Source organism: Cnephaeus nilssonii (genome assembly GCF_951640355.1).
Source record: "Cnephaeus nilssonii genome assembly, chromosome: 11".
NCBI classification, from domain to species: Eukaryota; Metazoa; Chordata; class Mammalia; order Chiroptera; family Vespertilionidae; genus Cnephaeus; species Cnephaeus nilssonii.
In genome coordinates, this window is record NC_137082.1 from 49,186,763 (window position 1) to 49,203,366 (window position 16,604).

Sequence of the window (16,604 nt, forward strand, 5' to 3'; positions counted from 1 at the left end):
CCATAGTCTGTTGGGCAAGAGAGCCAGGTCCCATGAGGAGCCCCGTGACCCCTCCCAGGCAGGTCTGAGCTGGCCGGGCAGCTGCGCTGCCTCTGTCCGCCTGTCTGCATTCTAGCTTGCTCAAGGCTGCTATGCACAGGCAGTCCTGCCAGAGGATCTGTATCTGCAGGATGCTCTCAGGCAGGATGCTCCTAAATCCTAAGCAGCAAAGGGATGGTAGCAAGTCAGCGGATAGGAAGCACCTTCTGCTCACCTCTCAGTGAGAAGACAAAAGCAGGATGCCACATGGTTACTGCAAAGGAGGGTTCTTAATACTGGAATGTATGGTAATAACTTCTACCTGAAAACACTATTGTGCCACTTAGGAAGCACCTGTTTTTATGATTAATCTATTTATAAAATAACAATACAGTGATTTTTGGTTTTTGACGAAAAAAACCTTGGTTCATATTTTAGGATTACAAAAAAAAATAATTTAAAAGATAAAACAGGTATCAGAGCTTGGAAGGGGGACATTTTCTCACACATGTGACAACCAGGTCTGCCTACTTCTATATACATAACCTCCTTAAACACATGTAATTCATTTATAAAAATCAAACGTCACTTAGGTGAACATATTTTCAAAGATATAAACTGTTTTTAACATAGCAATAAATTGTGAATTAAACCTTCATCCCCAAAGCATACTCAGTGGCCATATGACACACTATTGTGTTGAACTGCTGGACTTAGATCACTAATACTTCATTCTGAATTTTTACATCATATTCTGGTCAACATTACAGGTTGGAACTGGGTAAGAAATAATTTAACTTTATATACTCTTCGGTTATTTCAATGGTCATGAGTATTAATTACTTTTTAAATCAAATGATTAAAAATATTTTTATAAGACCAAGACTGAAAGTAAAGTGTTTTGTTTTGGTTTTGTTTTTTTATTCTCACCCAAGGATATGTTTATTGATTTAGAGAAAAGGAGAAACATTAATCAGTTGCCTCCTGTATGCACCCTGAGTGGAGATCGAACCCACAACCTTTTGATGTATGGGATGATGCTCCAACCAGCTGAGACATCTGACCAGGTCTGAGAGTAAAGTTTTAAAGAAACCAAAAAATCACGTACCTGAATAATGGCTTCATTAAGTCGTTCTAGAGACTTCTGGTTTTCCTGAGTTTTATCGAGAAGTGAAGCCACTGTTGAACTGGGGCATGAATCTGTTTTATCCTTATCCCGAAGACGCCTCTTTGCTTCTTCAGTCAAGAGAATAGAAAGGAACTGCAGGCTGGCAGTGCAGAGAGAGGGGCAGGTGGTAGACAAACCCACACATTTGCAGAACATATCTAGAAAAAAAGGATAATTCCATATGTAAATATTTTAAATTTTCCTCCAAAAAAAAAAGTGAACCAGACTGATCTGATTAATTTTTAATTAAGTAAAGCGATCAGTAGTTCAAGTACCACAAGAATAACTCTACTATTTAAAAGTAATTTGGCCGAAACCGGATTGGCTCAGTGGCTAGAGCGTCGGCCTGCGGACTCAAGGGTCCCAGGTTCGATTCTGGTCAAGGGCATGTACCTTGGTTGCAGGCACATCCCCAGTAGGGAGTGTGCAAGAGGCAGCTGATCGATGTTTCTCTCTCATCGATGTTTCTAACTCTCTATCCCTCTCTCTTCCTCTCTGTAAAAAATCAATAAAATAAATAAATAAATAAATAAATAAATAAATAAATAAATAAAGTAATTTGAATAGTACTAAGACAACATACAGAATCAAGGAATCTCCTTAATTTTTGTTTTATCCTTTTTATCTGAGCTCTAGAGTTAACTTAATTTTTATTTCAGTGTTAATCTAAAAAAAGTTAATGTAGCCCTAGCTGGTTTGGCTCAGTGAATATAGCATCTAAAAAAAGTTAATGTAGCCCTAGCTGGTTTGGCTCAGTGAATAGAGCGTCGGCCTGCGAAATGAAGGGTCCCAGGTTCGATTCCGGTCAAGGGCACATGCCCAGGTTGTGGGCCCAATCCTCAGTAGGGGACATGCAGTAGGCAGCTGATCAATGATTCTCTCTCATCATTGATGTTTCTATCTCTCTCTCCCTCTCCCTTTCTCTCTGAAATTAAAAAGAAAAAAAGTTAATGTAACTATACTCTAAAGTATCTAGATTACCAACTTAGAAGTGTGACTGTGTTTCCACTTTCAAACAAGTTGATGCCAACCAACTTAAAGCAAGACTTAGTATGCAGTGTTGGACTGATGCAGGAAACATGGTTTCACAGTAGCTCTGAGAGAACAGTGAGATGAACCCATCTACAAACAACAGAGTGGAAAGAACAGGCAAACCAACTCAGAAGAACCTACACTGAATCAGTCATTATTCATCTCCTGTTGTGAGCACTGATTACTTTAATCAAGAGAACATTTGCTTCATTACATTAATTTTATTAATTTGATAGCACTGGTTTATAATTTTATTGTCTTACTTTTATATTATTTTGGATTCATACTTGTGTAAGAGTTGTAATCATGAGAATTTCTACCTAGATTTAGGCTACAGAAATTTTTATGTTCTTAAGTAATATAAGGAAAATAATTTAATCAGCAGTGGGGTTTCATGAGAATTCTGTTCATGTAAATAATGTCTTAAATATTAGTCAAGTTTGAAAGTTTGAGCAAAGATTATTATAGACAACGTAAGTTATTGAGTGACCAAAAGGTATTTTAAATGTATATGTGTACATGGAATAGAGAAAAAAAGCAAACAAAAACAAATAACTCCATGGCAAGGAATATCAGTGATCATTTTTATTAGTTATGATTTCATTAACATCACTATTATCAAAGTTAACTGTGATGTAATATGTTACTTTTGATTAGCACCATTATTATCTAAAACTCTGTGTGTTTTGCAGAAAGACTTTGAATTTAATGTCTTTATTTTATCACTAGAGAAAGAGTGTCAGGTCAACAGGCTTAAATCAGGGTCAGCAACCTTTTTCTGCCAAGGCCTGGACAATGAATGAATATTGTAAACTCTGTGGGTCATGCACCTTTGTCACAACTGCTCAACACCACCACCGAGGCAGGAGAGCAGCCTGGGCAGTGAGGGAGCGAGTTCAGTGCAGCCATGTTCCAGTACAAGTGTGTTTACAAAACAGATGATGGACCATGCGGACCAGCTGGCTGAGGTGCCCCGTGAGCCCCATAAAGCACCTTGCTTTACATTATTAGTGGTTCAGGTGGTAAATAAACCCCATGGATGCATACGGAGAATCTCAGTCTTACTCAGTCAATCTCTTCCAATATTTATCTCTTTTAACAAAATAATGATCTCTAAATGGATGTTATTCCCCTTAGAGTAAACTCAGAACTCCTATATCGTGGAATCTGACAATTCCATTTCTTGTTGAACATGTATTTTCCCATAAATCTTACTTCAGAAATATACTCTGGTTAAAAAATATATCATCCATTTAATTTTACAGAATGACCAAATGATAAAATAAAATGTGAAAATAAGTCAACTGAATTAGTGATAACTTGGAAACTTAAATTCAATTATGAAGACTTTTAAACTGGTTATTTTTTTAAAGTAACACAAATGTTACTTATAAACAGTTATGTAAAAAAGGCTCCTGCTATGCAAAAATTTAGATGAGACTTTATGAAAAATTAAAGACAGTAGTTATTTTAAAAATAATCAATCATTTTTTAAAAAATAATAATTTATTTACTCTAGTCAGTAACTATTATGTGGAAAACATAAAAATAACTACATTTCTGTGCTGTAAGAAAAGCCCTGTGACTTGAGATTAGACACTTTTACTAGAACTCTCCATGTGACTGTGTACACGGGATTTACTCACACTAAATGCACGCACGTGAGGCAAGAGCCCAGTTTTCACGCCAACTCAAGAAAATCTCTCATTGTTTTGTAATCATGTCATATTGTATCTTCATAATGCCACAGGCTTTTCTTACCTGTGTTTTGGTACCCTGAAATGTGTTTCAATTTTTCTAAAATGCACTTTGGGGGCTCAAGAACACTACAAATGTCTTAAAGCAAGCACCTGGGTTTCTCTTTCAGGGCCCATGCCATAATAACTTAATTTTAGAGAATACATTATTATATAAAATCGTAAATAACGATTATCCTCATTTGTACGAGCAGAAGATCCCAAGCCAGTGACAGCAGCTCCTTACCAACCACTGCCGCCCAGTGCTTGGCCAGGCCCGTCGCGATGGGTGGCAGCGAGGCAGTTCCTGCTTTCCTCAGGAGTGTGGCCAGGAGGTTAAATAAATGTGTCCATGTCTGATAAAATGCCAATGCTAACTCTGCATCTATCAAGTTAATCAAGACATATCAAGTTATTAATGCAAAACAAAAGAACTTTTTAAAATACGAAACTCACCAGCCACTTCATTACATTTAAAATAAGAGGGATGTACTTGTCAAATGGAGACAAACATAATTCAGCAGGAATTTACTTCAATTAATTTCTCTTTTGTATTGCTTCTTAAATCTCTCTCTCTTCCACCTTCCTATAGACAAATACACACACATTGGCACATCTCCTCTTATTAAAGCACATTTGACAACAATCAGGAAGCATGGCAAACTGAATATTAAGCCATAACTTCAGAAGTTCTTATTGGGCACATTGTAAAAACATGTCGTTGTTTGTGTTACTTCTATAAAAGTGAAGGTTCTCCTGTTTTCTCTTCCCCTCTAGTAGCTTTGTGTATACCAAGGTCATGGCAGAGAAGAGAATTTCTTTGAAGAACCAGAAGAGTACTGCCCTACAAGAAAGACACAGAAGAGGATCTGCAGCTTTGCCTATGGCTGACAATGGCCCAATGAACCTTCTAGGGCAGTGGCTCCCAATGTGGGGCACACCCCACAGGGAGGCAATTTGACTTTTAAGGGGGACAATTCAAGAATGAGTTATTAACCCTTTGCACTCGCTTGCTTTTTTCTCAATTCCTGCTACCGATGCTAACCGTGTCGAGTCACACTCGACATCCGAGTGCAAAAGGTTAATTAACAGTGGATTTTTTGCATTTATGGTTCTAGGGGCCTCATATACAGTATATAAATACATAGTATGACATATTTATGCATTTCAGTTCTCTATTATGTTTTGAAACTTTATTTGCTATTTTTTCATATCACATTATTTTTTAACAATTTCTTAGTGATTTCTTCCTCAGTACTTCAACTGTCCTTTTGTTCTTTTATTTTTCTCTTTCATGGATGCCATGCTTTGAAAGCTTGTTTAGACCAAGTTAATAGCCTTTTAGGCTTCCTCCACATGAATAGGAGTTCACCTTTTGAATAATAAGAATTCTATGTCACAGGGGGGCATCAGGATTTTAGAGATGCCTAGGTGGGGCATGGACAAAAAAAGGTTTGGAGCCACGGTTCTAAGGTAAGGACAGCTAGTCCCTTCTCTCTGCTGGGCACATGGGAGCTGGAGGGCAGCCAGTATCGTAGGACTGTCTTCTATGCCCGCACCACCAGCAGTCTCTGCCCGCTGCTAACTCCATCACCATGCAAACCGAGGACTTCCTTCTTGGTGTTCTTCAGCATCCACCAGGCATCTGGAAATAGCACCCTCCAGGCAGTTTGGATAACTATCCTTGGTATTTCTCTACCTTTTTGTTATTACCAGCTCTATAAGAGTGTTTAGACATATGGTTTCTCATCACGAGCCCTATTAAATATTAATTTCACAGACATTATATCTGTTGATGTACTATCTGTATATCCAGACTTTACACATAAAAAGAGTAAGTGTAAAGCTTACTGATTTTTTTCAATACAGGTTTAAGGGGGCCAAATAAAATATTTAAGTTGGAAGTTAAATACTATCTAATAAAAGAGTAATATGCAAATTGACCATCATTCCAAGACACAAGATGGCTGCCACAAGATGGCCTCCAGGGGAGGGCAGTTGTGGGCAGTTAGGGGTGACCAGGCCAGCAGAGGAGGGCAGTTGGGGGTGACCAGGCCGGCAGAGGAGGGCAGTGGGGGGAGACCAGGCCAGAAAGGGAGGGAAGTTGGGGGGGGGGGGGACCAGGACTGCAGGGGAGGGCAGTTGTGGGGGGGAGGACCAGGTCAGCTGGGGAGGGCAGTTGTGAGGGGTAGGCCTACAGGGGAGGGCAGTTGGGGGGGGGGGGACCAGGCCTGCAGGGGAGGGCAGTTAGGGGTGACCAGGACAGCAGGGAGGGCAGTTAGGGGTGACCGGGCCAGCAGAGGAAGGCAGTTGGGGGTGACCAGGACAGCAGGGGGGGTAGTTGGGGGGGATCAGGCCTGCAGGGGAGAGCAGTTGGGGGGTAGGGACCAGGACAGCAGGGGAGGGCAGTTGGGGGGGACCAGGCCTGCAGGGGAGGGCAGTTGGGGAGGGGGACCAGGCCTGCAAGGGGAGGACAGTTGGGGGGGACCCAGGCCTGCAGGGGAGGGCAGCTGGGGGGGACCAGGCCTGCAGTGGAGGGCAGTTAGGGGTGACCGGGCCAGCAGAGGAGGGCAGTTGGGGGAGACCAGGCCTGTAGGGGAGGACAGTTAGGGGCGACCAGACTGGCAGGGGAGGGCAGTTAGGGGTGACCAGGCCAGCAGGGGAGGGCAGTTAGGGGCAATCGGGCCCGCCGGGGAGCAGTTAGGTGTTGATCAGGCTGGCAGGGGAGTGGTTAGGAGGTGATCAGGCTGGCAGACAGAAGTGGTTAGGGGCAATCAGGCAGAGGCATGCAAGCAGTTGGGAGCCAGCAGTCCTGGATTGTGAGGGGGATGGGTGGTCAGATATCCCTCAAGGGTCCCAGATTGGAGAGGGTGCCTGCTGGGCTGAGGGACATCCCCCCCGCCCCCGTGCACAAATTTTGTGCACCGGGCCTCTAGTTAAAAATAAAAGGGCTATTAACATTTAACTTTAAAACTAAACACCTTTTAGGGTAATTTATTCATATAGTAAAATGTGTCAAATTATATATGAAAATTGCAAATTATATAAGTATATACTAAATATAATCAATTTTTATATTCAAAACTTTTTTTCAGAAAAAAAAATTTAATTTCTTAAAAAATATTTAGCGAACTTTTAACTTTTGCTAGATATGAGAAAGTAACTTTTAACTTAACCACTTACTAGATATGCATTCAGATATTATAGACATTTTCTTTTCATCACTTGATATAATTAACTATATAATTAAATAGTAATATAGATACTATTTTTATTTAATTCTCAAAGCCCAAGTCACACATAAAAGCAACAAAATCAATGAGAACATGCACAAGGCAGTCAGTGGCAACCAAGATGCACAGGCCACCTCTCGCCCTGTGATGTTGGGATCAAGCATTGAATCAAGTCCTCCAGTCGCAGCCATCAGTTTTTTAGCACTGATCTTGCATCTCCCTTGTATATCTTCCATGAGCTCAATTTGATGCTTCTCAAATGATACCCAAGAAAACCCAATAAGAGAATTAAATAATGAGGAATAAGATTTTATTGGGTAGAGCTGAGCTTTGGATGGCAACAAACCACTGTAATAGCTAGAATTGTTCTCCCATCCCTTTTCCCCAATAATCAATTTTTGCTCCTTTTGTGGGGGGGGGGCGGGGGGAGGGTGATGTCACACTAGTTGAGAATGCATGGTCTAACCTACTTAGCTTAGTTAGGACATCACTGCCACTTGTAAGTTTTTCAGGTAGGGAGTTATTGTGCCTCTAGCATTGGGATAATTCTAACACTGATGAGACACAGAGGACTGGCTTAGCTGAGAATCATAAAACATTCACATATCAGACCTAAAACCAAGCCAATCCATAAAATTCAAAGGACTAGATAGGAATGAATGGATAGGCAGAGAACTGCCAAATGATCAATTACTTCATTATAAACTATTTTAGATAGGTATTACATATTAATTTTGATAACAATCCTATTTTTTAAATATTTTTATTAATTTCAGAGAGGAAGGGAGGAGAGAGAGAAGCATCAATGATGAGAGAGAATCATTGATTGGCTGCTTCCTGCACACCCCCTACTGGAGATCAAGTCCCCAACCCAGGCATGTTCCCTGACTGATAATTGAATCATGACATCCTGGTTCATAGGTCGATAACTCAATCACTAAGCCATACCTGCCAGGCCCTACTTTTTTTTTTAATTGTCTCTACTACTAAGTAGCATATTCAACTTTTCATCAGTATGTTTTTTAATCTTTTCAGACCTTAAGAAAAATTTGATATTATATGCTAGACTTGCTTATAATTCTTATTGCAAATGAGTTATTAGTAGGTCATCTGGCCTTAGCAGAGTTTATAAGAATAATTAATACAGCTCATAGTACTTCCTCACACTCCATAAAGAACTTTACCCCCATTTATACTGACAACACAGGGATGGTCCTTTATTACACCATAGACTTCCCTCAGCTCCTGGCACCATTTACCACATCCAAGCTATAAAATACATTATAAAACCTTCTAAAACACTGGCAAAAAGCAACCTAAAATGTAACCTTGAAGTGGATATCTGATGCAGAATATAAGATTTTCTTCTTCAATATTACTTATTTCCATGCTAAATTTAAAAAATAAAGCTTACCAAACAGATCTTTGGTGCATATGGTAAGAACTCGGATGATGTTTGTAATAAGAGGTTTCAGAAGCTCATCCTGAATCACAAGGTCAGGATCTACCAATAAACATGACTGCAAAAGCCTGGACAAAGATACCAGGTACTCGAGGAGAAAGGACACCTATCAGCAAAAGGAGATAAAGTGAAACAAACATATCAGAGGAAAAGCCCATCTCAGTGATAATGTATTTTACTTTTCTATGCGTTGTAAGTCACTTCTTTGTAAATAAGTTAATAAAAGGCTAAAAAAGTAGTAATCATAATTTTCAAAGATCTTAAATTGAACACATAGCAGACAAAGCATTATTTTTCTCATAAGCATATCGTTAATGGCCACATTAACCACCATAAACTATAATAGTAACATCAAACCAGACAATATTTATAAAGTCAACTACTGAATTCCATTTAGAAAAAAGAAACCCTTAGAAAGGTTTATAAATATAATTTTTCAAGTAGCTAAATTGTAAAATCAATATTTTGAATGAAGCAGAAAAGGGCATTCCAAAGCCATAAAGCCTATAATTTTGCAAAGAAAGAAAGAAAAATTACAAAATACTCTTCAAGGTACACAACTGGGGGTTGGGGGAGGTAGCCTAATGCCTAATTATTACTACAAATAAAATGCAAATCATTTGAAGTTTGCCCTCAACTATCCTTCAGCATAAAAATACTACTCTTAATTACAAAGGTAAAATTCAATCTTCCTCAATATTACCAATAAAACCATCTCTGGAATGTTGCTTGTAATATTGTAAGAAGTATTAAAAACTGACAAAAGTACTTCTTAAAAATATAATTCCCTGGATAGGCAAAAATTAAAGAATAAGCTGTGATGTCTCATTTATCCATTATCCCCAGGAAATGAGATAGTCCACACAAATCAACTTTAGAGAGATATTCTGAAGCCCCTCTCTGTACAGGTGTGTACACACACACACACACACACACACACACACACACACTTTCCTCCCACCTCATTCTGAGGCCATTAACTTCATGTGACTGTTGTGAGGATTACAGAAATGATACATGAATGAACACCTGCCATGGGACAGGTGCTGTGTTGACACTGAGGACCCTATGGTACACACAAATCAGGCAAGGCCCTACCTTCATGGGGCTCTTCATAACCTCTGACTTCATCTGCCGTCATGTTCTGCACCAGCCCCTCTGGTCTTGCTGCTTTTTGGCCAAACATACCCCTGCTCTGTCCCATAGGACTAGCTTCCTCACTTACTTCAAGTTGCATGTCACTGTCTGAAAGGCCTCCTGAATTAAATTATCTAAGGCCTTTCTTACTATATGTGGAAAAACTCTACCCTCCCAACTATGACATCACTTCTCTTTCCCTGCTTTAGACTTTCTTCTTAGATGTCCACCAATGACATCATCAGGCATATATGGATTTGTTCTTGATCTTTGTTTTATTCACTTGGGAAGATGCTGGTTGGTATGCAGCAGGTCCTTGAGAAGGCACTTAAAGCAGACAGACACACAAACAGACCCTCACCTGAGCCTGCGTGTGTTCCACTGGGGGTGACGAAGGCAGCGGGGCCTTGAGTTCCTGGACACATGTCTCTATGAGAGTAGCATCTGCAATACTGTTTAGGACAGAAAAAGAAAACCCTTCAGATGATTGGTAGGCTTCTAACTAAAGATTAGTCAGAATTTGAAGTCTGAATGTAACCTTGAATAGAATTCAAGAGAAAGGATTTTTATAAAGAAAGTCAATGTTTATAAAAAGCTATTTTACAACACAGGAAAAGATCTTATCAGATAAATGTGGGAAGCAGCAGAATTCTGAAGAAAAATGTCTAACGAAATCTTATTAAAACATTACTTCTAATTCTCACATTAACCCCATTGAGTAGGTGTCATCAATGACACTCCAAAAAGCAGAGTAACTTTCCCAAGGCTGCAACACAAGGGAGTGAATGACCTCTAATTAGACCTTAAGTGGGTCTGAATTAAATTATCTAAGGCCTTTCTTACTATACCAGTGGTCGGCAAACTCATTAGTCAATAGAGTGGCAAACAGCGGCTCGCGAGCCGCATGTGGCTCTCAAGCCGCAGTTTGCCGACCACTGTTAACTATACCGTATAAACAATAAGAAAATCAGAAAAAGTTATGTCAGAGGCTTATTAATATTACATAAATGAATGAACCAAATCATAATTTCCCTAAATTCTATGAGAATACTCTCAGACTCCATAACTAAATAACTCCAAATGAATTTTTTAAATGATTTTTCAATCCATGGACATTATTCTTATACTAGGAGCCCGTTGCACGAAGTTTCGTGCAATAGACTTTTCCTTCACCTGGCTGCCGGCACCAGTTATCCGGCCAGCAGCAGTTTTCCTCTGGCCACCCGCCGATCAGAGCGCCTCCCGCCAGCACAATCGGCCACCCCAAGAGGAACTCTGATCAGGAGGCGCTCCGATCGGCGGGTGGCCAGAGGAAAACTGCTGCTGGCGGAAAACTGGTGCCGGCAGCCACGCAATCGGCCACCCCGAGTTCCGCCACCAGCATCTTCCGCAGCGCCGGCCGTTTAAGCCGGCGGGAGGAGCGGGGGTTGGGGACTCGTGAGTCGCCGCCCCCCACTCCTACTGCCAGCCAATCGGCCACCCTGAGTCCCGCCCCCTGTGCCTCCAGCAGGCCCAATCGTGGGCGTAGCGGAGTGATGGTAATTTGCATATTACCATTTTATTAGGTACTAGACGCCCAGTGCATGATTGAATCATGCACGTGTAGGGTCCCCTACACGCTTTCGCTTTTCGGGGTGGAGCTGGGTGCCTGTCCGCTGGTGCACCAGGCCTTTCAGAAGCCTCCGGCTCGGCTGAGGCTTCTGAAAGGTCTGGTGCCAGAGCAGACAGGCACCCAGGTCCCCCACTTTTGTTTTATTTTGTTTTTGTTTTTGCTGTGAAAGAGCTCATTTATTGGGGTGGTGGACTCAGTGGATCCAAAGTGGAGAGCTGGTGAAGGGATCGGTGGCTTCCAGTTTCAAGCGCTGGTTCTCAGTCCTGCGGCACCTGTTTCTGGATCGCTTCAGCGAGGCTGGGCCAGGTCAGGGCCGCACGCACTTTGGCATCCGGGCCAGGGATGCTCTCCAGGCCCCACAGGGTGAAGCGGCTGAAACTGGCGGAGGCACGAATAAAGCGGTCGAAGTCCCGCTCCAGCGCCTCCGGGGTTTCCACCAGCTCCTGCTCGTCCTTGTCGGATCCCGCTGAAAAGTCCTGCTTCCCCACCGACTTCTCTTCCCTCACCATCACGTATCCCAGCAGTCCAGGCGGCACCTCCACCTCCTCACCCCTCAGACTGCAGCCCCGAAACGACACTTGGAGTTCATCGGGACCCTGACGGATGGCCGGGGTGAAAAAGCGCCCCACAGGGGTGGGCCGGTTAACCCGGACTTCACAGGGCAGGAGGTGCAGCGTGTGCGCAGAGTGACGGGGCGTAGGTGGATGCGGTACTTCTCCATGTCTTCCTCGTCGCTGCTCTCCATCCTCTGCCGGGTTTCCGTGGCTTGCTGACTGAGGCCAGAGCTCGCTCCCCCACTTTTGATGGTCCGCGGCCGCTGAGGGGGGCTACCCTGCTATTGAGAGGCGCAGGGAGCGGGACCCCCTCAGCGGCCCCAGATCTGGCCGTTGAGAGGCACAGCGGGCAGGAGTCCCGCCCCCTGCACCTCTCAACAGCAGGGTAGCCCCGCTCAGTGGCAGCGGATCCGTGCCTCTCAATGGCCGGATAGGCCACCCCGAGTCCCGCCCCCCAATCGTGGGCGTAGCGGAGTGATGGTAATTTACATGTTACTCTATTATTAGATAGGATGATGACCACGAGGGAGCTAAATCCCCAAACTCCTTCTTTCCAGTTAGAATGACCAAGGGGACTGAATAGTCCTTGAGTGTGGTGGAGGATAAGTAGGGCTTAGAGCCTCTGAATTTTACAAAATCAGGATTTTTTGGGGGGGAGGACGAGGGGGGGGGACTTAATAGTCAATATAACAAACCAATACAAGTGGTTTAATGGATCTAAAATAAAAGCAGTCAGTACAATTCTGGCAAAAGCAAAAACCTGTAGTCTAATGAGCCTACAAATGATGAAGAAATATCCAGAACATGAAGCCATACAGTGAGTCATGAATACAACTTGTGGGATTCACCTCCACCACCATGGCTCTCCGGGAGTACATCTCTCTTACCCACAGAGCAGCTCTATGAGCCGAGCCTGTCGGAAGGCAGATGCTGTGTCCTGTGGAGCAATCACCAGGAGGCTGTCTGAGAGGCTGCAAATAGCTGACAGCAGGGGTGGGGTGACCAGGATGCATGGTCTGGGCAGGAGAGCAGAAAGGGACGAGTCATGAGGGAGCCGTGGGGACACTGCTTCACGCTGACCTAGGATTGAAAACAAGCATAAAAATGTCACTATTTTGTTTACTTTGCGGCTTTGTGCAATAGTCTCAAACTCTGCTGATCAGAGGAAAGTTCCTGAACGTGCCCAAGAGAGATGGAATTCCCTGAGTGCTTGACTCATCTCAACCCTGAGGATGGGGAGTTAGACATCCACCTCCACTGTGTGTGCGCACATACATACATGTACACTTGTGAGTGTGTCCGCATATCCATAAACACAATACACATGAGTGTATGCACATACATGTACACATGGGTGTCTCTGTGTACATGTACATGTGTGTGTCTGTCTTGGATAAGAGTGCAAAAGCCAAGTAAGAAAGGCAGAGCGTGGTTTTGTGTCCCAAGCATTCAGACACAGAGGAACAAATACACTGTCCACAGTCCTTTTTCTGAAATTCTGGGGACCAGAGTGTTTCAAAATTCAAAATAGTTTTAGATTTTAGAAAGATAATAATTACAAATACCATATGTTAATTAACACCTCCAGCAGGATCTTGGGCAACAGCATAATACCATTTCTGCACGTAGCATGTGCACTATCACGGTCAGCAGACGAATAAAGGGCAGGTGCTGCAACCACATGTACTCAGGTATGAGCGAGTGTTCTCACAAGTGCGTCTGAGAAAACTTTCAGTGTTCAGAGACTCTGGGTTTTAGAACTGACAACATGAGACTGTGGCGCTTCCCTAGAAGATTCGGCAAGGAACAGCTAACAAGAAAGCTGATCTACCTCAAGACTCTCTTTCATGACCCTCACTCCTTACTTCTTTTTTAAAGAAACATTATATTTTAAATAAATTCAGATTTACAAAAAGTACAAAGAATTCCATATACCTTCAGCGAGATCCCTAAATATTAACACTTCATCACATTTTAGCTATCTATCTACCTATCTTCTTATGTACTACTAGAGGTCCAGTGAACAAATTCGTGCATGGGTGGGGTCCCTCAGGGTGGCCTGCAGAGATCAGGCCCCAGCTCGTGCCCCCAGCCTCACAGCCACACCTGGCACCCCACCTTGACCTGGCACCGCCCCCTCACCTGCTCTACCATCCTGCTTGAAGGATGATCGATTAGGGCCAGGCCCCCAGCCCAGCCCCCTCAGCACCTGGGAGCTGGGCGGCAGCCCAAGCCTGGCCACTGCTGGTCACCGTCTACGGGGAGATCAGCGGGGCGATTAGGCCCCCACTCGCACCCGCCTTGGCCTGGAGCCTCCCGCTCACCTGCTCCACCATCCCGCCGCAGTCCCACTCGGACCCGCTCTCGTCAGGGCCCATCGGGCCGGCAGTGCCTCCACTGCCACCTGCTGCCAGGGCTGCATCGCCGACACCCGCCATGTTCCGTGCCACCCCCTGGTGGTCAGCGCACGTCACAGCAAGCGGTCCAACTCCCAGTCTCCCAGTCCAACAACCGCCCAAGGGGACAATTTGCATATTAAGCTTTTATTATACAGGATTTGTAAATTGCAGGCATAACCCCCTTTAATTTCCTAAACAGGGATTTTGTCTTTTATAATCACAGGACAATTATCAAAACCAGGAAATTGAGAGGAGGAACCAAGATGGCGGCATAGTTAGACAACTAATCTGCTGCCTCACACAACAATTTCAAAAATACAACTAAAAGACAAAACGTCTACCACCCAGAACCACGGGAAAACTGGATGAGTGGCAGATTTACAACTAAGGAGAGAAAGGAGCACAAACGCTGAAAAACTGAGTGAGGTACGGAGACGCGCGAATCGGGCTGGCGGCGGGCGACTGGGTGCGCGGCTTTTCTTCAACCCGCAGGGAGATAAGTTCCCGATCACTCTGAAATCCAGTTTCTGGGGACTCGCGGGAGACCCAGACACCTACGGGGAGAAGCTGGACTCTCAGCCATCGGGTCGGAAAGTGAGAGTGACTGTTTTGCCGAGGTGCGCCCAGCAATCAGGGTTTACTGCGCTGGAGCGCGGGGCGCAGGGACTTGGAAACGTGGAAAGGCAGAGACGGCTGACGCCAGCCATCGCCGTTAGCCACGCCCTAGCCTAGTGATGCCCTGAGACCCCGCCCCGCCCTGAGGCCCCGCCCCGCACATTCTACAAACCCGCCCAGGCTCCACACAGTGGCTTTTGCATATAAATGGCCTGTTCTGTGGCAGCTCAACCAAATTAACTGCAGCTCCAGTCAGACTGCTCCAAAACTGCCCAAGCAAAGGAGGAGAAAACTAGTTCTTGCTGTAGCTCCTGCTGGGGGACACACAGTACACAAGGGTACACCAAGAGTGTCCACCTCAAGTAACTGGGAGGCTGACCCATTGAACCAATAGGACATCTAGTACACAAAACTACCCTACCAACTCAGGGAAGCAGTGAAAATGAGGAGGCAAGGAAACAGATCACAGACCAAAGAAATGGAGGAGAACAAGCGACTGGACATAGAGTTCAAAACCACGGTTATAAGGTTTTTCAAGAATTTCATGGAAAAGGCCGATAAATTCAATGAGACCCTCGAGGATATGAAAAAGGACCAACTAGAAATTAAACATACACTGACTGAGATAAAAAATATTATACAGAGACCCAACCGCAGACTAGAGGATCGCAAGAATCAACTCAAAGATTTGGAATACAAAGAGGCCAAGGACACTCCTCCAGAGAAGCATGAAGAGAAGAAAATTCAGAAAGTTGAAGATAGTGTAAGAAGCCTCTGGGACAACTTCAAGCGAACCAACATCAGAATTATGGGGGTACCAGAAGAAGAGAGAGAGCAAGATGCTGAAAACCTATTTGAAGAAATAATGAACGAAAACTTCCCCCACCTGATGAAAGAAATAGACTTACAAGTCCAGGAAGCGCACAGAACCCCAAACAAAAGGAATCCAAAGAGGACCACACCAAGACACATCATAATTAAAATGCCAAGGGCAAAAGACAAAGAGAGAATCTTACAAGCAGCAAGAGAAAAACAGTTAGTTACCTACAAGGGAGCTCCCATACGATTATCAGCTAATTTCTCAACAGAAACCATGCAGGCCAGACGGGAGTGGCAAGAAATATTCAAAGTGATGAATAGCAGGAACCTACAACCAAGACTACTCTACCCAGCAAAGTTATCATTCAGAATTGAAGGTCAGATAAAGAGCTTCACAGATAAGAAAAAGCTAAAGGAGTTCATCACCACCAAACCAGTATTATATGAAATGCTGAAAGGTATTCTTTAAAAAGAGGAAAAGGAAGAAGAAAGATAAAAATTATGAACAACAAATACATATCTATCAACAAGTGAATCTAAAAGTCAAGTGAATTAAAAATCTGAGGAACAGAATAAACTGGTGAACTTAATAGAATCAGAGGCATAGAACGGGAGTGGATTGATAATTCTCAGGGGGAAAGGGATGTCTGTGTGGGGAGTATGGGAAGAGACTGGACAAAAATCATACACCTATGGATAAGGACAGCACGGGGGAGGTAAGGGCAGAGGGGGGGTGGGAACTGGGTGGTGGGGAGATATGGGGGGAAAAAGGAGAAACAATTGTAATCTGAACAATAAAGATTCATTAAAATAAAAAAT

The 16,604-nt window shown here is 43.5% G+C and overlaps 1 protein-coding gene across 3 annotated transcripts in view; it reads right to left on the minus strand.

Moving 5' to 3' along the window:
* RTTN (rotatin) overlaps positions 1 to 16,604 on the minus strand; it is a 115,651-nt gene that overhangs the window by 20,120 nt on the left and 78,927 nt on the right. For all 3 annotated transcript variants that reach the window (XR_013814187.1, XM_079784075.1, XM_079784076.1), the window contains 5 exons: positions 12,840 to 13,032; positions 10,148 to 10,238; positions 8,602 to 8,755; positions 4,202 to 4,339; positions 1,127 to 1,344 (listed from right to left, as the gene is read on the minus strand). Coding sequence is in view for 2 of the 3 variants with exons in the window: in XM_079784075.1 (XP_079640201.1) it covers positions 1,127 to 1,344; positions 4,202 to 4,339; positions 8,602 to 8,755; positions 10,148 to 10,238; positions 12,840 to 13,032 (794 nt within the window). In the remaining variant the exon portion in view is untranslated. The remainder of the gene's footprint in view (positions 1 to 1,126; positions 1,345 to 4,201; positions 4,340 to 8,601; positions 8,756 to 10,147; positions 10,239 to 12,839; positions 13,033 to 16,604) is intronic.